The sequence below is a fragment of the Herpailurus yagouaroundi genome, unplaced genomic scaffold (assembly GCF_014898765.1).
Source record: "Herpailurus yagouaroundi ecotype Mexico unplaced genomic scaffold, PumYag 162, whole genome shotgun sequence".
Classification (NCBI taxonomy): domain Eukaryota; kingdom Metazoa; phylum Chordata; class Mammalia; order Carnivora; family Felidae; genus Herpailurus; species Herpailurus yagouaroundi.
This window is the reverse complement of record NW_024412403.1, coordinates 66,619,562-66,644,218: the sequence shown is the minus strand read 5'-3', so window position 1 is coordinate 66,644,218 and position 24,657 is coordinate 66,619,562. Positions and strand designations below refer to the sequence as shown.

At 48.1% G+C, this 24,657-nt stretch overlaps 1 protein-coding gene across 1 annotated transcript; it reads right to left on the bottom strand.

The window, feature by feature from the left end:
• Window positions 1–1,661: 1,661 nt before the first annotated feature.
• NR1I2 (nuclear receptor subfamily 1 group I member 2) lies at window positions 1,662–24,125 on the bottom strand. Its single transcript, XM_040484606.1, has 9 exons — window positions 23,749–24,125; window positions 11,218–11,436; window positions 9,982–10,115; window positions 8,456–8,643; window positions 7,060–7,334; window positions 5,201–5,343; window positions 4,916–5,032; window positions 4,422–4,527; window positions 1,662–3,040 (listed from the first exon to the last, which is right to left on the bottom strand). The coding sequence occupies exons 2-9, from the start codon at window positions 11,370–11,372 to the stop codon at window positions 2,896–2,898; spliced, it is 1,263 nt and encodes a 420-aa protein (XP_040340540.1). The 5' UTR covers window positions 11,373–11,436; window positions 23,749–24,125; the 3' UTR covers window positions 1,662–2,895.
• Between the last annotated feature and the right edge of the window lie 532 nt (window positions 24,126–24,657).

The following is a 24,657-nucleotide window of genomic DNA, read 5'->3' as shown; positions in this document are numbered from 1 at the left end:
GTGATGATGTGGCCACCCATTTCTCAGGTGTGAGGTATTCATCCACCCCCTAGCACCTACAGATTTAGAAGCACTGCGGGCATGTTAAGGGAACGTGTCCAAGGCAAAACGGAAGCTGGTGTGTAACATGACATGATGAGGCCCACAAGTCAGCAGCTGGGAAGGGATGATCAATCAAATGTATGTTTCTCTTTACATCCTCTTTTCTCCAGAAAAGAGAGGCCACCCCGGGCCTTCCCACAAGAAAACGTTATCAAGGCTTTAGTTGGGCCCATAAAGTCTGGGGCAGGTAGAGACTGGCCGCAGAGTGCCTCTAATAAATGGGGGAACCAGAAGGCAAGCAGTACTTACTTAGAAGGGCTTTTCTGCCTAATTATAGGGATGGACTCCATCCTCACCTAAGGCAAAACCTAGTAAATGAATAGCAGCCATTGGGATGCCTAGAAACGGACAGTTCTAGGTGTTCAAAGGCTCAGGAAAGGGAGTAATAGAGTAATCCAAATGTTAGAGAGTAGGCAAGTTGAACCTGGCTCCTAGCCCTATAAACTCAAAATCCACAAAGTATTCTATGTGAGCTGTTTGGTGTTTCTCACCTCGAATCTAAACTACACTTGGACTACGATAGTTTTTATAATATACATAGCTCCTATGTTCATATCCGTTCAGCTGCCCACATATTTTTAAAATCAATATGAGCACATGGGAGTTTACATCTCATCTTAATTTCATCTCACTGCAGCCTACATTTAACAACTGTTCTGGGCTCTTGAATTCATAACACACTCAAAATTATTTCAATGGGGGAAGAGGAGATGCATGTGATTTATGAATACAGTTGAATGAAATTTATATTTCCAAAAGAGTATAATTAGACAAAATTCCCGGGAACAAAATCTGTATTCATTGTATCTGGAGAGAGGAGCTCTTTTTTCCTCAGTTTCTTTTCTAAAAATGAGTGTGTTCTATATCCTTGATGCAGAAGAGGCTGATAAGTCTGGAGGGGTGGAAAGAAATATGCTTGCTTGATTTATAGTATCAGTGATTTCTTATGTTCTCAAAGTTTGGCCACCTTCTTGTAAAATGATAAACAAGTATCTGTTCCTCAAAATTCAGTTATAACACTTATAGCTTCATTTGCATCAAAACATTAGACATTTAAAATTAATTCAATTACTACGTTTAAATTTTTATATATATATGTACACAAACATACACAATTGGGGAGATGTAGCATTTTTTTTCAACGTTTTTATTTATTTATTTTTGGGACAGAGAGAGACAGAGCATGAACGGGGGAGGGGCAGAGAAAGAGGGAGACACAGAATCGGAAACAGGCTCCAGGCTCTGAGCCATCAGCCCACAGCCCGACGCGGGGCTCGAACTCACGGACCGCCAGATCGTGACCTGGCTGAAGTCGGACGCTTAACCGACTGCGCCACCCAGGCGCCCCGAGATGTAGCATTTTTATATGGTTTTTACATGGAATAATCGTGAGCAAACCAGGTGAAATCATTTTTATGTTTTTACACCAATAGCCTTTAGATGTGTAAAGGGCAATAGTAAAATAAGTAGTAAAGATATAATAATACTTCTGTTTTCCCACCCCCACATTTCTTTCTCCCCCAGAAAAGGCAAAAAAAGGTTTACATCTCTAGCCAAAAGTTATTTAAGTCCTCTTGCCTTTATTTGACACTAAACTCAGGAACCTATTTGCTAAGCCTGTCCTTGGGTATAGAATGCCTTTTGTGAAATTAGTCAAAATATAATTTGCACAAAGGGCAAAAACATTTTTAGTGAAAATGGCTATAAACAATGCAAACACTTTCATACTCTGTAGCTTTCAAAATAGACATGTAAACAGGAACATACGGTGCATGTGTATCTAGACGGTTTATTAACTGCCTGCCAGTGTAGCCTTGTCACACAAAGCACCCCTGTGTTCCAGCCTCAGGAGAAAAGCCAAGCCCCAGTCCATATGCGGAGCAGACCTACACCAAGGCACACACATATGCACACAGTCAGTTCGGTCCCATGAACACACGTTCCAGAGATCCCTCACTTGGGTCCTCAAGTGCATGCAGAACCCCACATGGCATTCACAGAAATTCCTTGTGTTTCTTACGTCAATTATCACTGCTTTTGGTCAAAGCTATTTGTGTTTCTGCTTTGTTAGATTGAACTTGAAAGTATTGAAGGTTGGGAACCATGTCTGAGTCAGCATTGTATACCCCACAGCGAGCTGCAAACTGTTGGTGCTTACTAATGTGTTTGAATGGATGCAGAGACACAGAATGAGGTACCAGAAAGAAGGAAGAATAGACACAGAAGTCATGACAAGCTTCTGCCATTTGCTACAGGCCTTCAGGCTTCTCTCACAGACACAAATGCACCTGCTGATGAACACAGGCCTGGGACTCACTGAACAGCTCAGGACAAGAGGCTGCAGGTTGGGAATGAGTGGGGTGGGAAAGACAGGGATACTTAGAGATAGCAGTGGAAACATCCAAGAAGCTAATGAACTTGGGTGCGAGCATAGACTCCCAGATGGTCCAGCCCCAGTCACCTCTTCCCCTCTCCCACCATGACACTAAATCCCCAGACCACAGGGCCATTTCTAAGGGGAGGGTGATATTGCCTCTGGACGGGCCCAACCTATAGGCCAGTGCACTCTTCATCAAAGTGTCTATGTGGCTTCACTCTCCATGCTGGGGAGACCCTTATCCCCTTCCTGAAGAATGCCAGGCAGCATTGTCGGAGGGGTGGTTGTGCATTCCCCGGGGAGGCAGGACCTGTAAGGCATTGTCAGCTCTCAGCCGTATCCATCTATCTAGCCCCAGGAATGGCAGCTCCGAGGGCTCTGGCTGCCCCACGGAGGCTCGTCCAAGGGGCAGCTGCTCAACCATCCATGATGCTGAACAACTCCCGCATGAGGGGGGTAGCAAAGGGGTGTATGTCCTGGATGCGAAGCAGACGCTGGGTGTGCTGGGCGTTGATGCTGCGGAGCTCGGTGAGCATGGCCATGATCTTCAGGAACAGGAACCTGCAGACCAGCCAGAGGAAAAGTTGGGGGTGCAGCCCACCCTTGTCCCCATCCGCCAACCCTGGGACTGCTTTGAAGTTGCACAAGTTTGGAGCTTGGATGTTCTGTTAATCTCAGAACATCTCAGGTAAGCCAAGAGATAAGGTTCAGTTGAATTCCTGAAGCTTCCCTTAGTCTGTGGAAGAAAAGGGCAGAAAAGCCTTGGGGGGATTGAGGTGTGGATTTGCACTCTCCACTTGCCCTTAATGCATGGGGCTTGAGTCCTTGTAGACAGACATTTCCATGGGAAAATCCAGGCATTGCAGGGGCCAAGTACATAAGGCAATCTTGGGGAGAAATCACTGCCTTGGCTAATGGCTGTGGGTCAGGACCAAATGGAGTAGTTGTGGAGGCAGGGACTACAGGCTGCCCTGAAGATCCTTCCTGCATCTAGCCTGGTATCTAGTGTCTCAGACAAACCTTATGCCTTAGTTTCCACATGATGCCTCCTGGCTCCATACAGGGGAGGACCAAGCAAATCTAGACCTGGTCACCCCCAGCATCCCAGATGCTGAGCTCAAAATAAAGTTGAAGCAGGCCAAATAAGGACTTGAGGTTTTAGGCTCAGCCTGCATCCCCAGTACAGGCCTTCACCCCTCAAGGCCGAGGCCTTCGGGCACCAGGTCATGGAGACTGCTGAGGGGATGGAAACCCCATCTGGTGAAGCCCTGAGCTTTGCTTCCTCCTTTGCTTGTGACCAGAACAAACCAAGAAGTTTCCTACCCTGTTTGCTTGGGTTTGTTCCTAGAGGTGTGGGCCATGGACTTATCCACCCGGGGCTAGCTCCAGATCCAACCCAGCTGGCTCTGGACCCTGAGGCTCCAGTCCCTCGCAGGACAGTGGTGGCACCCACTCCATGGGGCTATTCTCAAGATTAAAGGTGACAATACATGTAAACTGCTTGGTACCAGGGCTGACACTTCTCAATACAAATGTATTTCTTATTATCATCATTATTGTTATCCTGGTTATCTTTATTATCATTGCAGTTCTTGCTGGCTCTTGCTAGAAGACCCCGTAGGAGCCTCAGGAGAATTCCTGGCCGTTCCCGTCCCTGGCTGACAGGAGCGTAAAAGGGCAGATGTGAGCCAGGGAGCAATGTCCATGGCTGGGCATGGCCCCTGGCCCTCCTCAGGTTTCTCTAGTTGGGCTGAAGCTCAGGCTGACTGGGCAGGAGGCCTCACTGGAGGTCACGGAGCAGGGCCCCAAAGCCCCAGCAATCAGAGGCTGCCCCAGGAGTGGCTCCAGTCTGCCCTCCCAGAGAGGCCTGGGGAGGGGGCGGGGCTCTGGAGGATGGGGCTGCTGAAGGGACCCACTCATACCCTCCCTGCTTGCTGCTCACCGGTGGGCAGGCTGGGGCCGATTGCACTCGATGTAGGCCTTCAGGGCGATGGCGAATCTCTCCTGCAGCTGGTCCACCACGCTGCGTTGTACCACACCAGGGCGGTCTGGTGGGGAGAGGAAGGCGTGTGGTGCCAGCAAGACGGTGGGGGTGAAGACAAGCTCAGTTCCGCCCAGAGAGGGCAAAGTGCCAGCCAACCACCTTCCAGAGTCAGAGGCACCCAGGCCAGGAAGTAAGGGTAGCACTGGGAGGGCTATTTATCACCCCACCGACCCATGGAAAAACCAGCCAGGGTCCTGGTCCTGGCCAAGCAGCAATTGGGGGGCAAGGCCATTCATTGGTTGGGACCCACCCTGGGGAGGGTGGGGGATGTGAGGGTTGGGGGTGTTGCTGCCTCCTATAGCTAAGCCAGGGGAGGGTGTGAGCAAGCGGAGGGGGGGGGGGGAGGGGGGGGCGGTGCAGAAGTGGCCGCATAGACCAGGTGGGGTCATCACCTGGGGAGAAAAGAGAGATGGCCTGCATCAGCACATACTCCTCCTTATGCAGCTGCAGCTTCTTCAGCATGTAGTGGAATTTCAGCACGGGCTCCAGGAGAAGCTGCTGGAAGCCACCTGTGGGTGAGTGTGGCATGAAGGGCAAGCAAACTCCTCAGGAAGCTGACCCAGACTTCCCCTCACCAAGGTCTTGGTTCCAAACGCCCAGATCCTGGTGTGGCTCCTCCCCTCCCCCTGGGCTGTCCTTCCCTCCCTCTGCCCTGGGGGCAGGCATCTGTCTGGCACCTGCAGTGTCCTCCAAACAGTAGGACAGCCGGCCACACTCCCAGGTTCCAGTCTCTGCGTTGAACACTGTGTTGAATCTCAGTTGGCACAGCTCAAAGGTGGCCCCCTTCAGCAGGGAGATCTGGTCTTCGATGGGCAGGTCCCTGGCAGCAAGGATGGGGGGGTGCCAGCTTCCACACGGGGTCTATGGGCCAGCCCCCTCCCATCATGCAGAAATCCGGTAGGGGCAGGTAGCAGTGGCCCTGGCCCCATGAGGAGTCCTGGCTTTTGGATTGCCTCCACTCTCTCCCCTCACGGCAGCTGAGCAGATCGCTCCTCTCTGCCACCCCCTCCAGTGCATGAGTCCCATGCAGCAGGAATATTTGCTTCTTGCTGTCTGTTTTAGATTTAATTTCTGCCACTTCTCTCCAGGCAGCCTGGATGCCGCAAGCCCTGCTCCCAACACTGATACGGGCCTAGCCACAGTGGACACCTCTGACATTCCTGGATAGACTGACACACCTCCCAATCTGAGAGGCCCACCCCCCAGCTCCCCATTGAGGGCTGTTTCCAGTAGGACCCCAAGAGGGAGGACAGTCAGGCTGGCTCTTGAGGGGGCCCTCGGCCTGGCTTTGGTCTCATCGGAAATCCAGTCCCTTGTTTTTTGCACCACCTCCCTTCTTTTAGATCCATAATTTCAGGAAGTTGATCCTATTCTCTCGAGTAGTGCCTGGCTCACGACCTGGCAAGCAGCTGGCTTTGAACTCTATACTCTTTGCTTCCAAATCTGGCCTCTCTGATTAACTGTGACCTTGTGCAAGTTCCGTGACCGGGGTAAACCTCAGTTTTCTATTTGTAGAATAGAAAGAAGGTGATACTAATGTGTACCTCTAAGGATGACTGTGCTCACAACTGTGGTCACAAGAAATGGCAAGTAACCTCACACCTCGATGTTACATTGTGGGTCATCAGATGTCAGTGGGGATCTGCGAGATCCACACATGGAAGTAGGCCTTTCTCCCTACTCGACCTAATTTGCTACAATCTGACCGGTGGCCACCCCATTAAATAAGGCCTGCGTGTCACCCACAGGGCCACAAGGGGAACTGGTGGGGTCCTGGAATATGACCTGCCCTCTGCCTACTGATGGAATCAAGGGCTTCTTGTATGTGTGACTCAGCTGTAGCTCACCAGGCCTGGCAAGACCAGTGCTCGGACTGAAGAATATGCCTGTCCAGACCTGACAGACTACATATCACGGGGCCATGGTTGCCACCACACCAGAAGGTCCCAGGGGTTCTTGCCAACCTCAGTTGCCCATCATTGTCCCCATACCTAGCTGTGGGGAGCCCAAGCCTTTGGTTCTCAGGACCAACCCTCTTCCTCATGACCTTCACAACCTTCTCTTGGTGTCTGTTCCTGTCTCTCCCTTTCTCCCTCTGGACTTCCTTCCCTTTCCTTCCTACTCCTTCTTTGTTCTTGAACCATCAACTTGAGAAGGCCAACTCCTGCCCTTTTGCGGGGCAATAGGGAAGAGATTTACTATCTGAATGCCTACCATGTATGTGCTGGCTGCTCTTAAGATGTTTTCTTATTTCACACAACAGCCTTGCAGTAGGCATTATTAGCAGACGAGAACGCTGAGGCACAGTTGGGTTACATGGCAGGCCTGCAGTCTAAAGCTAATGAGCCAGAGGGTGAGGCCTCCACTTCCCAGCAGTACCAGGTGCTCCAGGCCGGGGGGGGGGGGGGGCCGGGCTGGTAGAGATAAAGGAGGGTCCGTGGGCTCCCAAATGCAGAGGGACCTACCCTTCACCCTTTGAACCTGCTAGCCACTGCCTGCTCCTTTCCACACCATTCACCCAGCTCCTGTGTCCTACCTGAAGTGGGAGATGACTTTGGCAAAGTTAATGATGCCCTTGAACATGTAGGTTGACATGTCAGCCATGTGGGGCAGCAGGGAAAAGATCTCTTTCCCACTGCTGTCAGCTTGGGGTCTGTAGTTCCAGACGCTGCCATCTTTCCCCCGCAGCCGCAGAGAGACCTTCAGTGAGCACAGATCCTCCCTGATCTGGCTCCACTTGGCAGCGTCTTCCCCCGATGGAGTCTGCAGAGATTCCGGAATCCCAGGACCGCTGCTGAGCACTTCTGGCAGCTGGGACAGGAGCCAGGAGGTGAAGAGAGGACAGGAGAGATGGCATGTGTTCTCCCAAACAGGTTTCCACACAGGCCCAGAGGGTGTGCACAGCCACAGCTGCAGCCTGAGAGGACGCACAACAGCAGGTACATACACACACACACACACACACACACAGAGCACTTGTTTCTTCTCTCTGGGCTTCCGCTGTCGGGTGGTGCACTTTCTCGATCTGCCTGTCCATGTTCCCTCACATCCTTTCTGGTCTGAAATGAGTTTGCTCTCTTCCCAGTAGGAGGTAAGGGGTCTCCACCTATGGGTGTGTTCCAAGCATGCCTGACTTAGGAAGAAGGTTCTGGGAGCTACAGATAGAAAGAATAGATTTCTGGGGCGCCTGGGTGGCTCAGTAGGTTGAGCGTCCGACTTTGGCTCAGGTCATGATCTCGTGGTTTGTGAGTTCAAGCCCCGTGTTGGGCACTGTGCTGACAGCCTGGAGCCTACTTTGGATTCTGTGTCTCCCTCTCTCTCTGCTCCTGCCTTGTCCACGCTCTGTCTCTCTCTCTCTCAAAAATAAATAAAAACATTAAAAAAACAGAAAGAAAGAAATAACAGACTTCTGGGGCCACTGACTTCCAGCTCTCTGAATGGAGCAGGCCACCCAAAATACTTGTGAGCACAGAGGAGGAGGGGGGCACTGGGATCAAACATGGCTAACGTTGCTGGGGTCACAAATGTTTCTTAAATCTGTAAAACCCGTTCACAAATGCCACCCCCATGGTCCTGACCCTGTCCTCATAAAGCCCTGAATGCCAACAGCCCTGGGGCTACTCAGCTTTCCAAAACTCTATTTATGGCTCAGACCCAATTGCTACCTGCTGTGGAGGGAGAGAAAAGAAATTCTCAAACCTGAACTTGTGTCAGAATCACCTAGGGGTTCCTGTTAAAACACTGACTGCTGGGCCCTCCCTCAGAGTTTCTGACTCCGCAGGTCTGGGAGGATCTGAGAACTGGCACTTCTAACAATTTCCGAGGGACACTGCTGTTGTTGGGGCAGGAGCCACTCTTTGAGAACCCCTGGGCACAAGACTGGGGTTTTGAAGAGCTAGCATAATGGCTGAGCCAACTGGAAATCCTCATACCCGGAAATCCTTGAAGTGGGAGAAGGTGGTGTCAAAGGTTTTCGTCTGAGCATCCATCAGCTCTCTGATCATTGTCTGCTGTTCCTCAGTCAGACTCTTGGCTTCCAGGGGCTGAGTGCCCATCCGTTCTCTCTTCTTCCTCCTGATCAAGGCCCGCCTCTGCTCCACAGCCGCGTCCGACATGATCACTGCGGGGATAACCAGAAGCAAGCGCAAGCACCTGCTAGAGCTTGGCTGCACTTTGTGACAGCAAGAGGGGATGTGCTGGTGACAAAACCCCCGCCTTTCCCAGGCTCCCCTGCTTAAGGGGAGAGAATGAGGTGTAGCTGGTGTGCTGTGCACGGCAGTGGGTTTTGGGACAACGTTGTAGGACGGTGGGAAGAACTCAGGCCGCAGAATCAGAAGGTGCTGGGTTTGCACGACAGCTTTGCCATTTACTAGCCGTGACCTTGAGCAAGCTCCTTACCGGCTCTTGGCTTCAGTTTCCTTCTTCATAATATGGAGTGGCAATGCTCACCTCACACCATTGCTACGATGAGGCATTGGGTGGAAAATGCCTAACAGAGCTCCTGGCACGTAATAAGTGGTCAGTGGCACCTGATAGTATTTTTTTTCTTGGTGGATTAGATACCAATAAGACTCCTCAGAGTCCCCCAAGGTATCTGGGTCTCCAAGACCCTAGCGAGCTGGGGCCACTGCTTAGCAAGAAATATCAACTCCAGCCACTTCCTATGTAGCCTGGAGCCTTAGGGCCTTCCGTGGATTTCTGGAGCCCACTTATGTGTGCAGAGCAAAGATGTGGGGTTGGTGTGAGGAACAGCAGGGACAGCCAGGGGAGAGACTTGCTTTCTGTCCACATGCCCAGGGAACTTGTCCCCTGAAAGAGGCTGCCTACTCTGTGACGAGTGGAGAAAAATATACACTAGAAGCTTCCAGCCTTTTCCCGATTAGCTTTGAACTCAGTGACCTGGGAACACAATTATAACACCAAAGCTTGGCAGGTAGAATGAGAGCATCCTCTGGCACCTGTCTGCAAACAGTTCCTCTGTAGGACACCAGGTTTGGGAGGCTGATGGGCACCCGCTGCTGGAAGGTTGGAGGTCATATCACACCATGGGTCTCTGACTTCCTTCTCCCAAAATCACCTTGCCCAATTTTGCTAAAACACCATTAGGACACTTATGAAGGGGACAAAAAGAATCATGCAAGGGCACCTGAGGGGAGCGAGGGGCATGAGATGCCCACCACACCTGCCGGAGCAGAGAATAAAGATGCCCTGCACCCAAGTCCCTCCGGCAAGGGCCCGTGGTGGTGCGGGCAGATGGCCCACAAGCTCTGCCCGACTTCGCCTGCGGCACCCAGGCCACGGGCTGACACGTGCACGCTCACGGTGCATGTCTGTACACGTGCTCATACACGTCCCCACGCTCCCTTCCTACTTGCTCCCCCCCCCCCCCCCCCCGACCCCGGACTCAGTGCCCGTGCACCCCAGCCCACACCCGCCCAAGGCACTTCCCGCCGCTCACTCTCCTTCTTCATGCCGCTCTCCAAGCACTTGCGGAGGCGGCAGGCCTGGCATTGTCTCCGGGTCTTCTGGGTGATCTCGCAGGCGCCCTTCCGAAAGGGGCACCTCAGCCGGGTGTTGCGTTTCATGGCTCTCCTGTGAGAGAACAAAGAGCAAAAGGTAGGTTCGGGGAATACCCAAGCTTCCCAGGCTGGGGGGCTCCAAGCTACATTTCACTCTGGACTCTGCTACAATCCATACAACGCCACGTTCATTTCTCGCTGGAACACGGGTGCCCTTGACGGGCATTGGCCACGCCTCACCCCGTGGGACCTGAGAGCAGCTGAGGCTTCACCACGTCAGCCCCAAAGCCCGTGCTTCTTCACTTGGGAGATGCGGAAGCTGCCTCAGGGCCTCCCTGGAAGTCCCCCGCAACCCCCCGTGCGTTCTGGCCCCCCACCCACGACATGCTGACTGGCGGCCCATCTTAGGGATCCTAGGGTGGGTCCTGGCTCTGGGGTCCATGTCCATTCACATGTCCGGCCACCAGGAAGAACTCTGCAGAGGACCAAGTCAGGCTGGCTGTCCTGGGAATTCAGGAGGGTCCTGAGCGGGCCCCTAGGTGGGAGCTGCTGTGTACATACCTGGCCCTGACGGCAGACTGGGAATCCCTCCTCACACATTCTCTCTCTGGCTCTGCTTTCCTGGTCAGCTGCTCTTCCTCCCATCCGAGCCCTGCATGGAGCTTCGGCCTCAATCTTTCTTCACTTGGAACAATGTGAGCCCTTCTGTCCAGGCCTGTCTTGCTCTGGCCTGGAGCTTCTTAATCCTTAATTTTTTTGGACCTCCCCATGTCCCTGCTTCTAGATGAGATTGCTTTGTCCTACTCTTCTTTTCTTTTATGCCTTTCTTTACTTAACAGTCACTCCCTAAAGCTGGTTTGAGTACTTGCAGTTTGGCTTTCCTCTTTTATGAACTGATTCTCCATTTTATTCAAGAACACATGGAGAAACAAAGGCATATCTTAATGAGAGGGGCCCTTTCCCACGTAGGGTAGGAAGATGGAAGATGAATTCCCCTGACATAGTCATGGCTCTCTTGAAACATTAGGAGGCTTTTGAATGGGCCACTGCCCCACACTCCCGGGAGATAGGTCAAGCTGAGGCCCTGAAGCAGTGCCCAGCGGGTAACGCAGAACCCCATCAGACATGACCCAGTGTCGGAGGTGGCAGGTGGGCAAATGTTGGCAGGTAACTACCTGAAAAAGCCCTTGCAGCCTTCACATGTCATGACATTGAAGTGGTAGCCAGTAGCCTTGTCCCCGCATACACGGCAGATTTGGGGACCCCCATCTCCCTCAAGTGTGCTGACGGCAGGCTTCCCAGGAGCTGAATCTGCGGCTTCACAGTGCATAAGGGCAGCATGTTTCCAGCTTTCTCCAGGTCTCTCCTCCAGGTTGGCTGCCGGGCCTCTTGGGCTACAAGTGAAAAAAACCACAGGGAACGAAAGGGCTGGACAGAGACATGCTGAGGCAGTCCTCACTGTGGTCGCTCACATGTGGTTCTGTGGACCCAAGAGCTGACCCCAGGTGGAAGATTTGGGGGTGGGTTAGACTTGTTATCAAGAGAGATGTAACCATGGCATTGTGTATACAATAATAGGGCCCTGGCACGTTGAGCAAGCACAATGGGGAGAGAAGGGGAAGGAGAAGAGATGAGAAGGAAAAAGAAAAGGCTATCTGGGTTGAGTTACAGAATATACTAAGATTAGGAGCCCATGATCTGGTCAAAGGCCCATAGAACAGCCCACTTTCTGGAGATGGTCTGGGACTAGGGAGACCCGAGGGAGACAGTCTCTCAGGCATGTTGTGGCCCAAGCTCCCAGAGAAAGCTTAAAAGCTGTGCAGAAAGAGGGATTTCAACTGAGTAACCAAGCAAATGGGGAGAAAGACAGAGAGGAGCCAGGCTCAGGAAGCAGGAAGAAAATGGCCCAGGTCCCAGTCTAGCTGGGACATGAGTGAATAATCAAAGAACTTGTACCCATTAATAGACCTGTGTTCAAGAGGCTCGCCCCAGGCAGCTTGCACCCGGACAGCGTGACTTGGATTCTGTACTTAGAACGAGCACAGAGGACGGTGAGCAGAAATAGAGAGCTGTCCCGTTCACGACTCTTCTCAAAAGCTTCTCTGCGCACTGATTCTGAAGGGCTGCCACACCACAGATGACGCTGCCTTTTCTAAACCTCAAATAAAACCTTAGTAAAATCTTAACACTCGAGGGGCGCCTGGGTGGCTCAGTCGGTTAGGTGTCCGATTTCAGCTCAGGTCATGAACTCGCGGTCCATGAGTTCGGGCCCCGCATCGGGCTCTGTGCTGACAGTTCGGGGCCTGGAGCCTTTTCGGATTCTGTGTCTCCCTCTCTCTGACCCACCCCCGTTCATGCTCTGTCTCTCTCTGTCTCAAAAATAAATAAACATTAAAAAAAAAATGTCAACACGCGAGTTTCTGTTTCCAACAGCATGACAGATGACAGCAAGCAGTTTCACCTGTAAAGACGAATTAGAAATTAATCTGTCCTGCAGCCCCGACCCTCCAGAAAACTGCAAATAAAATAGGCTGACAGAAACTTGAACTGAACCGGTGTGCACAGAATCTGCCCTGATTTTTCAAATCATAACCCTGACCTCAAATGGGCTTGCTGACAAAATGTGTATGCAGAGTGTTCCCAAAAACCTGAAGCCAAGGATTTGATTTAAAGAGCTTTTGGGTGGGCAGTGTTCCCAGACACCCTCAGAGGCAGACACACTCCTCCTCTCTAGAGGAACCACTTTCCACCTAGGCACAAAGAATCATACAAGTAGTTTTCAAGAAATACGAGCAAAAACTCACAAATCATGAACCAGAGACGAACACGGCAGCCTGAACAAGAGCCAGCAAAAACAACTTACAGCAGAATTACACGTACAAAGAATCGTTCGCAAAGGGACAAAGGGGAGGAGGCTTTTACTTATGCTGTGTCTGACTGATACATTCTCCAGTTCCGTAATGAGGGGTATTAGGATTAATGCCAGAGACTCATCTCAGAGCATTTGTGTAACTTTTACTTTGGCCTAAGCTTACTGTTAACTAGACAGATCTTGTACATTCTGCAGTTCAGTCTCTCATGTGGTCAGGAAGCCCCAGAGACCCTGTGACAGCTATGCTCCCAAAAACCTATGCTCGCCAAAACCACCCCTCCTGCGGGCCACACCTTAGTGCCATCCTTTCCTGTGAGGAATCCGGGAGGGCCTGTGACTTGCTTTAACCAGTGAGTCGTCAGAAGTGACACTGTGCCAGTCCTGGGCCAAAGCCACAAGGCCTGGTAGCCTCTGCTTCTGCCCTTTGGGGAGTCCTAACCCACCACGTGAGAAAGTTTAGCTATGCCGCTGGGGTGATCACCCCCTGAAGGGACCATGCGGAGAGGCCATGTGAAGAGGGAAAACTTTGACACGGCCAGATGACAAAGACCCAGCTGCCCCAGCCTTCCAGCCATCCCCATCAAGCCCCAGACATTTGAACAAGCGCTTGTGGACATCCCAGCCTAGTTAAGTGTCCTACTGATGTCATGTGGAGCAGAACTCCTGACTGAGCTCTGCCAACACAGAATCATGACAGAAAATAAAATGGTGGCTGGTTTGGGGGAGTAAGTTTTGGGGAGGTTGTTACATGGCAAGAGATAATGGAAACAGAACCCCTAGAGTTTTGTTAGAAATAGATCTGACCTGGGGTGGATGGGTGTGCCAGCCGATGCCTGCAATTCTGTCCCTACTCCCCCCTTACATCAGTCCTTACAGCATGGTGCCCTGTAGACAGGAAAATTACAATAACTTGGTGACTGGTATGTCAGCCACATCTCTCTTTCATGTGAATTTAATAAGACTAATTAAATATGCAGTTTCAATTGAATCCAGTTGTGTTTGTTCTGGGCGTTGCACCTGTTCCTCCATGGCTTGGTAATCTGAGCATGCTGGAAAATGGTGCTACAGGGAAGACAAGTCTGAACTTGGGGAGAGAGAAAGGAAGGAGAGTGATGCATCCCAAGGCGACAGTGGAGGGAAATTCTAAAGGAAATGTGAGTTAAGTATCTGCTATGGAAGGAGCAAGAGAGACTTCGGTTAATACTGGGACCAGAAAAGAATCCCACAGAAAGCTGGACATGATGGTCTTGGATTCACAAACAGGAGGGAAAGAGTGGACTGGGTGCCCTGCTTCTGTTGAGAAGAGCACCATGGCAGTTGCCAAAGCAGGGCATTCACTAAGTTCCCAGTCCAGCGGTTCAGAGGCTCTTCCACTGCCCTCCATATGCACCCCCGGAGCTCCGCCTCCACCAGGGTGTCCCTTCCTGCATGTCCACACGTTGCACTCTGCTCAGTAAGTGATTCTCCAGGGTCACCGTGTGAGACACGGGCACTATCCTCTCTTGCTCTTCCCTGGCTCCCTCGCTGGTCCATGAGCAGAACCACCCAGCCAAGGACAGACTCTGCCCAGCTGGTGTGGAGGAACGTTCACCAAATTCTCAACTTAGTCAATGGGCAAGCAGAGGTGGGCAGTAGTTAGATTATGTGGGGTCTGAGGCTTCTACAACTGGAGGGGGTCTTCTTCAAGAAAAAGAATACTCATTGCAAATACATAATTAGGTACCAAAGAGAATATGTATTTGTGAGAAAGATTAAGAAAGGAAATCACAATGAATTACAAATATTAATATTGTCCTTTGTGGGAAACAGAATAATGGCCCCCAAAGATATCCAGGTCCTAATCCCTAGAACACGTGAATGTGCTTCCTTATATGGCAGAAGGGTCTTTACAGATGTGATTGAGGGTACAGACCTCAAATAGGGAGATTATCCAGAAGTAACCGTGTGGGCCTGATATAATCACATGAATCCTGAAGATCAGAGATACTTTCCTGGGTTTGGTCAGAGGAAGAGATGTGACAGTGGAAAAGTGAGCAGCGAAGTCTCTGCCGGCTGGTCTGAGATGTGGTCTCAGATGCTACATTGCTGGCTTTGAAGATGGAGGAAGGGGCCATGAGCCAAGGAATCTGGGCAGTCTCTAGAAACTGGAAAAGGCAAGGAAACAGATTCTCCCCTAGACCTTCCAGAAGGCACCAGCCTGACAACACCTTGATTTTCAGTCAGTGATACTGACTTTGGACTTCTGACATCTGGAACTATAAGATAATAAATTTTATATCAGGCCACCAAGTTTGTGGTAATATTGCAGCAGCAATAGAAAGCAAATTATTCCCCTCAAATAACAATGATTTTGTAATGTCATTTTTTGTACCAAGAACAGAAAGATAATAAAGTTTTTCCTCTAGCATCACTGGTCAAAATTTGCTTTTTATTATGATAACGGGAAAATTTTTCATCTTCCCATCTAGCTGAGGATTGTTGTCAAACTTAAGAAGACCTCTATCAAAATTCTTTCGTATAAATGTTCATATAGGGAAGAATTTTGCACGGTCTAGGTTCTGGCTCCACACATTTCAAACCTCATTCCCCTCCTTTAGCCTGTGCTGGCCACCTGCAGTGTAGTGGACGAGCAGCAGAGTGGGGCATTCCTGGGACCCATTGCTACACTGGATGGGTAGCAGTAACTCAACTTCACACGCAAGTAACCACCACCATGTGAATACACCCAAACTACACGTATCCCCAACTCAGCTGCCCCTAAACTAATCTCCAATGAGCCCATGGCCAACTTCCATCAACCCCTGACTTCAGGGGAAATAGGACAGTGGAGTAGAAATTGTCTCAAAACAACCATGCTTAAATATCTTCCTTTTGAAAATGTTACAAAAACACATGACTGTGGGAAGGAGCCTATGTAAGTAAGGGGCCCAGAAGTTTAAGCTTCATTAGCTAAAATCAATCTCTTCTCTGGTTCTGTTGCTCCTGTAAACTAAGCTACACAACTTGCTGGTGTCTCCAGGAGGGACCACATCTCAGACCGGCCAGCAGAGCCTTCGCTGCTCAGTCTTCTCTGTGTTACAGGGTGATGCTGAGGTCAGGCCCAAATGCCTTGACAAAAATGGCAAAACAGGAAGTCTTTAGAGAGGCCCCTTCCATTGATCGGGCACAGTGGGACTGCTTCGCCTGTGGTTGACCCTCTCCTGCCTCCCTGCTGCACCATTAACTCTTTAATCTTCTTCAGTGACAAGGATTGAAGCTTCTGTTTCTGTCTGGTAACTCTGAAGGGGCAAGAGTGGACTCTGGCTCGAAGAGAAGGGATTGGCAGCAGTGTGGGAGTTAAAGTCAGATCTGGGGTGTTGAAAGGACACCCACTAAATAACTTTTTTTAAGCACAGAGATCAAGGAAAGCTTTTGGTAGAAAAAAGCATTACCCCCTCCCCTGTCCCCTCACATCAGAAGAAGATAAGATGTGTCAGATAAAATGCCAACATTTGTGAGACAATTACATGAGAAGAAATGATGTTGCAGACAAGTATTCACAGCCTCCCATCTCTGTCCTCATAAAGGAGACTCCTAAATTCACCCAGCCTGACCTCGCAGCAAGAGGATGCTAAGCAGGCCCACCCCATTCACAACGCCCTCAGAGGGGCTCCGGGTTGGACCAGGTCCAGGAACCTGAACAATGGGTCCATAGACTTTCTGCGTGCCTGTGAAGGATGGGGTTACTGCTCTCTCTCAGGGACAAGTGATCCAGTGACCCACTGAGATCCTCTCCTAGTGACACTGAATGCAGATATACAGACACAGCAACTTAAAGGGCTGACTGACTGGGCTGCTGACAAGGGAGCCACCGTATTCAAAGGGTATCAAAATGTTGCTAGAACAAATCAGAAATGAAGTAAATCATAAGCTGTTTCCTTTCCTACTGAGGTCATCATCACCCTGAGGCAGAGATTTAAGCACTCCTTGACCGTGCAAACTAGTCCCTGTGGAGTAATCGGGGGGCACTCGTAGGCCTGTCACGCTGGGCCACTGCAGCCAACCACCTGAGGAGAAGCGTCTGGACAACCCTGAATAACCTGCTAAAATTGGCAGACAGAGTCAGAAGCAAAATCATGTGTGGTGTAGGGCTGTTTTCATGGAATGAGTAGAATATTATCGAAACACTTAAACATGCCTTCTAAGAAGTTGTCTGGTTTGGAACACGGCACAGAATAAATTACTTATTTTGACCATGAAGTACGTGATACACCTTCTGCATCAGAAAAAAAAAAAAATCACTCACCAACAAATATATGAAAAGATGCCCAGCAACAATCGTTAGGGATATGCAATGGGACCTCACTTTACACCCATTAGGATGGCTGCTGTCACAAACCCAGAAAATAACAAGTGTGTGGCAAGGATGTGGAGAAATTAGAACCCTCGTGCGTTGCTAGTGGGAATGGGAGATGGTGCAGGCACTGTGGAAAACAGTATGGTGGTTCCCCCCAAAATTAAAAATAGAACCATATGATCCAGCAATTCCACTTCTGGATTGAAAGCCGGGTCTTGAAGAGATATTTGCACACCCACGTTCACAGCAGCATTATTCACAACACAGGTGGAGGCAACCAAAGTGTCCACCAACAGATGAATGGACAAACAAAATGTGATATATACATATAATGCAATATTTTCAGCCTTGAAAAGGAAGGGAATTCTGACACAGGCTACAACATGGACGAACTTTGAGGACATTACGCTAATGAAATAAGCCAGTCACAAAAGGACAAGTACTATATGGTTCCAGTTGTACGAGATACTTAAACTAATAAAAAGCTAACCTCATAGAAACGGAAAGTAGAATGGCGGCAATGTATAGGCATTATAGTTAATAATACAGCATTGTTAATGTAGTCAGTTGGCTAATAATACAGTATTATTTATTTGAAAGCTGCTGGGAGTAGATCTTAAGCATTCTTACCACACACACACACGCACACACACACGCACACACACACACAGTTAATTAACTATGTCTACTGTGTGGGGCGATGGATGCGTTAATTATTCCGATGTTGGTAATCATTCTAAAATGTATATGTATAGCAAATCATCACGTTGTACATTTTAAATATATACAAATTTATTTGCAGTTATTTCTCAATAAAGTATAAAAAGGTAGGAGAATGGTTGCCAGGGGCTGGAGCAAGAGAGGAATAAGGAGTTGTTTAAAGGGTAGAGTTTTAGTTTTATCAGATGAAAAAAGATCGGTTGCACAACAATATAAATATACTTAACATTACTGTACACTTAAAAATGGCTAAGACAGTACATTTTATCTGTATTTTACCATAAATTTTTAATTTTTTTTTCAACGTTTATTTATTTTTGGGACAGAGAGAGACAGAGCATGAATGGGGGAGGGGCAGAGAGAGAGGGAGACATAGAATCGGAAACAGGCTCCAGGCTCTGAGCCATCAGCCCAGAGCCTGATGCGGGGCTCAAACTCACGGACCGCGAGATCGTGACCTGGCTGAAGTCGGACGCTTAACCGACTGCTCCACCCAGGCGCCCCTTTACCATAAATTTTTTTTTTAATTTAAAAAAAAATTTTTTTTTTCAACGTTTATTTATTTTTGGGACAGAGAGACAGAGCATGAACGGGGGAGGGGCAGAGAGAGAGGGAGACACAGAATCGGAAGCAGGCTCCAGGCTCTGAGCCATCAGCCCAGAGCCTGATGCGGGGCTCGAACTCCCGGACCGCGAGATCGTGACCTGGCTGAAGTCGGACGCTCAACTGACTGAGCCACCCAGGCGCCCCAACCATAAATTTTTAAAACAGCATCACTTGTGGGGCACCTGGGTGCCTCAGTCCGTTAAGGGTCCGACTTCAGCTCAGGTCATGATCTCATAGTCTGTGAGTTTGAGCCCCGCATCGGGCTCTGTGCTGACAGCTCAGAGCCTGGAGCCTGCTTCCGATTCTGTGTCTCCCTCTCTCTCTGCCCCTCCCCCACTCACGCTCTGTCTGTCTCTCTCTGAAAAATAGACATTAAAAAAATTTTTTTAAATAAATAACATGACTTGTCACTAAATAAATGTTGATCAAATATTTAACGAATATTAAAAGGGAAGGCCAAATAGTAGACTGATGTGAGTGGCCACATATCTCAGTCCTGCTTTGCACAGGCAGCCCTGACACAGAGAAGGCAGCTGTGGAGCCAGGCAGGGCTGTGAGGAAGCAGACGGCAGGGGCAGAGATGAAGCAGGAGGAAAGGAGTTAAAGAAGTAAAGGAAAGAAGAAGCAACAGTAGTTAAAAGCACTACAGTGAGAAATAAAAAGATAACCAGGTCACAGTCCAGCTGCGCTTGAGCTTGAACGACCCTGGCTTTCCAACCACATTGGAAATCGGCGACAGTTAAGACAAAATTTCTGCCTGCCTTGTCTTGTTCGTCTGCTTCAGATTCCACGTTAAGGGAACCCAGAGCACGTGCATATAATTTCAGAGCAGGTTCTCCAGCATTAAAGTGAATACAGATCACCTGGGGAGCTTGTTAAATGCACGTTCTAGTCCCTGGGTCTTGGGTGGGCCCCGCGCCTTCTTTCCCACAGGCTCCTGGATGCTGCTGGTGCTGCTGGTCTATGTCCACACTTGGAGTGGTAAGGACCTAAGAAATCCAACTAACCCAGACAGAAAATCAGCTGGACACAAAAAGGACACGATGGAGAAGATGACTGAGCGGAAGGCAGAGGGTATGGCAATTCAAACATTTTGGGGGTTCTAGAAAATGGAGGAAGTAACAAACACACATATGAAATAACCGGCCTTGTAAATTGTTGTCTAAAGTCAATATACATTTGGGGGTGAGACAGCTCCTTCCAAGGAAAAGGGGGTAGGGAGGAGGTGAATATACATTTAATCTTCAAATGAGTCAAATCAAAAAGCTTTGGAACTAGGTCGCCAAGATTATGGGGAGGAAAGCGTGGGCAACTTGGACTTGAAGCCAAAAGGAGTCTAAGTGGAAGGAGAAAATGATACAGAACTCATGATTTTAGGGATGGAAACTATTGGAAGCAGCAGGATTATAATACACATATGTTTATGTATAATATATCTTATGTGTGTAGATATATGTATGTATCTATACACATAAATGTATAAAATCAGAAATGTATGTATGTGTGTGTGTATATATATCAGAACTGGCCAGAGGGTAAAGAGGAGAAAAAGCAGGTAAAGGGAAACTTACACAATAATTGGGTTTCTAAGAAATTGACAGTGAAGCTTACAAACTCTTGGCTTCATTCGGTGAAGGGAAAAGGTAGAAATTTTATTAACTCCTATTACACAGGTTTTGTTGTTACAAAGTGAGGTGCCTGTGAGGTAAGCAGAGTGAGGTCTTTCCACAGTTGAGCAGGGCAAGACAGGTCTTACTGTCTACAACTGAGGAAACTGGGGCTGTATGTCCAAGGGCACAAAGGCAACAAGTGGTTGAACTTCCTTTTCCCTTTATTCTGATTCTTCCTATAGTGCAAATGGATACACTATGTACTATGTAAGTTACACTTTTTGTCACAAAGTCACCGGGATAAAATGAGATCATATAAAGTTTTTTAAAAATGGATCAAATATTGCACAGGACTCCCTCCTTGGCCCTGACATGGGACAGGCACCCAGAGGGAACTTAGCAAAGATCACATTACACGAATTCAAATATGAAAAGTCAGCTGCTATCTTTAGGTGGCCATAAATGAAACATGGCTTTTGTTCTTCCTGGGGTACAGTCATCAGATTCAAGCTGTCAGAAAATTTGTTTCTAGATACAGATCAGGGTCAAGAGCTGGTATCAGCCCAAGTCAAAAGCACACCCTGCACCATCTTCCAATATTTAACAGGACACAATGACCTCTGATTGAACTGTCTCTTACATACACGTGCAATGTTCTTATCGCCTAGGGTTTTATAGTCTGACATTCATAGAGACCCAGGAGAATTGTTTCATACATTACATGAACAATTTGGATATATCTCTTTATCTTAATTTCCAGTTGGATATTGTTCTTTTGGTGTTTCACAGAAGTTTAGAAGGTATGGCAGGTGGATGAGGAGGTATTGGGTGATAGGGAACTCTTCCCAGTCCCCTTCAAATCATACCACTTAGAAGGCACCACACACACTCCTGTGTCAAAGAGTCCGACAGAGCAGTCTCCAAGAAATATGAGTCCACACATGAAATAAAAATGAATTAAAATCAGAAACGTGACAAAAAACCTAAGACCTCTAAAGGTTTATGAATGGTACCCTTAGAATTGTGCAATGTACTACTCACACAACTGTATACATCATCCCTAAGACTATGCTTGGTCTTAACTATTCCTCTGCATTGTTCTGGAAGGCCAAGAAAAGGCAATACGACAAAAAAAGAAAAAAAAAATTAGGCCTGGCAAACTGACACATTAGTAAGCAGGAAAATGCTTAATAAACAGCAAGCATCAGGGTGTGGAGGAACAGTATCTATCATTCCCTGCTGGTGGGAGTATAAATTGGTGCAGGCACTATGGAGGGGATTTCACAGTAACAAAAATTAAAATGCACATAATCTATGTATAATACATATAAAGTTAAGGAGGTAGAGCTACATACGGATGTGGAAATTCTCCATATGGAAAACAGATATGAAAAGTTTGTTGAATGGAAAAATAGAATGAGAATAATATGACAACAAATGGCTTATTAGTACACATATGTGTATGTGAATGCAGAGGAGACTGGCAACAAATACCCCAAACTAGTTATAGCAGTTACTTTTGGCTTAAGGAGATTAGCTTTATCTATGCTGATTCTTACCTACTTACTTACTTACTTACTTATTGTTGCAAGTTTTTACTTAAATTTTAGTTAACATATAGTGCAATATTGGTTTCAGGAGTAGAATTTAGTGATTCATCACTTATATTTAACACCCAGTGCTCATCACAAGTGCCTCTCCTTAATGCCCATTACCCATGTAGCCCATCCTCCCCTAAAGCAACCCTCAGTGTGTTCTGTATAGTTAAGAGTCTATTTTATGGTTTGCCTCTCTTTTTTTCTCCCTCTATGTTCATCTGTTTTGTTTCTTAAATTCCACCTATGAGTGAAGTCATAAGGTATTTCTTTCTCTGACTTCTTTTCGCTTAGCATAATACTCTCTAGCTCTAGCCACGTCATTGCAAATGGCAAGATTTCATTCTTTTTGATGGCTGAGTAATGTTCCATTGTATGTATACCATACCCTATTTATCCATTCATCAGTTGACGGACATTTGGGCTCTTTCCACAATTTGACTATTGTTTATAATGCTGCTATAAATATTAGGGTGCATGTGTCCCTTCAAATCAGTATTTTTGTATCCTTTAGGTAAATACCTAGTCGTGCAATTGCTGGATCATAAGGTAGTCCTATTTTTAACTTTATGATTCATCATTTTACAAAGGGTAAGTAATCATGTGTTACATCCATTTAAAAAGCTATTACCTACTAACAATAGTTTAATCAGTTTTGTGGTTGTTTATTATGTTTGTTCCATAATAATTGAAGAGTAAGTTGATAGTTTGAGACTAGGAGTTGGCAAACTTTTCCTGTAAAGGGCCAGATAGTTAACATTTTAGGCTTTGGGGGCTATACTGTCTCTTTTGCAACTACTCAATTCTGCCATCCTAAGGCAAAAGCAGCTGTAGGTAATTAACGAGCATGGCTGTGTTCTAATAAAACTGTATTTACAAAAATAGTTGGTGGTTCTGATTTGGCTTGTAAGCCATAATTTGCCAATCCCTGGTTTAGACTGTTCATTATACAACTAACACATATTTTTCAAGTATATTTTAAAAATGAGTATTTTCGGTATATGGAAAAATTAATCTTTCCTATTAGATAACTAATTAAGCAGTAGCCTCTGGGGCCTTGCTTAGAATATTTGGACTCTGGTCATATCATTAGAGATCAAAGGCCCATCCCAGTGGAAATAACCCAGTCACCTCGGCTGTCTTGGTGCTGACCGTTGACTTTCCCAGCAGCAGAGCCTCACAACCACCCCATGTAGGAGTGGTATAGTGCCTGTCACAGCTGACTCACTGAATCAAGGTTCAGTGGCCTCAGAGGTGACTCCTGACCATCCCCAGATAAGGTATTGTCTTAAAGCCTCTGACTATAGCCTCAATCAGGATGGGCTGTAGTATGGGAAGAAGGAGGGCTTCTACAAGCACATGTAGGAGAGGTTTTTGTCCTGTGGGACAAGGTGTGTACTCTGGCAAGTAAAGGTAGAAACCTCACTGGCCCAAAGCCAACTAGGCCCTAGGACTGGGTAGGGGTTTGGAAAAGCCCCTGAGGGACCCCTCACTGAGGTGGTGAGGCCCTACGACTCCTGCTGCCGAGTCTCAGCCTGGTCCCAAGGGCTGCCAGTTCCCTCAGCGGCCTACAGGAACAGGGCTGAGTCGTTCCCAGCTCCCACAGTCCCCGCACCTTGGTATTTTCTGGATCTGGAGACTCCAGCCCTGCAACGGAGAGGGGGCTGATTGTATGTGTGACTCATCGTGGCTGATACAAGATTGACGTTTCCACTGTGATTATTTCTTTAGGAGATACTTGCATGATCAGGGAGCATGGTTAATGGAACTCTGTATTAAATGATTATCTTCATGTTTTTTTCCATCCTGGAAATGTGAACAGCAGCAAGGCCAACGGGATATACAACCCTCTCTGATGCTGCTCTCAAATGTTAAGATACCGTTGTGCTCCCACACTTCTTTTGCAGAGAGCTGGGGGGTGGGTGTGCAGTCTGCCCCCAGCAAAAGAGAAAGAAAGAAATCCATACCTGCTTGGTGGCAACTTCTTTGCTGTGACTTCTCCTTTGGGATCCACTTTGAATAACTAGGAACAAAGGATCAATCAAAACCTCTGTACCCCTGAAGTCGCTGCCTTGGTGAAGACTGGAACATTACCTTAAAATTATGCTTTTCGCAGTAGAGCACAATTTGCCTGGGCAGAGGCTGTGGCTCCTGTTGAAGGTAAGGCAGTGCTTCCTCTTCCCTAGTTATGGGTTATTTCCTAGGATGTGAGCCAATCTTGTCTCTCACCTACATTTCAGGCCAGGTCAGACGTAGGCTCTGAATGGCCCCCATCTGGCACTCCTAAGTCCCAAGTCCAGAGCTCCAACTAGCAAATGAACCTACTACCGTATTTACTCTCATTATGTGCCCCTACTTTTTTCTCTCTCATGTCTTCACTGTAAAGCACAGGAGAAGGTGAGGAATGTTGCTAGTGTCTGCTTTGTCTAACTGATTCTGAGGAAGTTCATGCATCTGAGGGTGTCTGTGCTATACCTCTTGGGGAAAGTTAATTCACAATTAGATCTCCTAAAGCTTTGTCCTTTGTCTAAGTAAGCCACCTTCCTGGACATTGTTACTTGGCATGAAAGTGAACCAAGTACTGGATGATGAGTGAGGGCCAGAATGTTTATGTAAGAGAGGGACACACAGGGAGAGAAGAAAAGGGAGGAATGAGGGGTTTGAGCCCATAGCAGGGTGTGTGACCTGCAGTTCCACCTCAGGACTGATGGCCGACCAGGAGCCACAGAATGGCCTTGGAGAAAGGGTCCAAGGCTCTGTCCTCCTCCGGGCTTGGCCAGAGCCAGCAGCTCCTCACCAGTCCACCTGATCTTTCATGTTCCCTGGCCAGCAGCCTGATGGCATTCTAGCTCTCAAGGGAAAAGAGCAGACAAAAG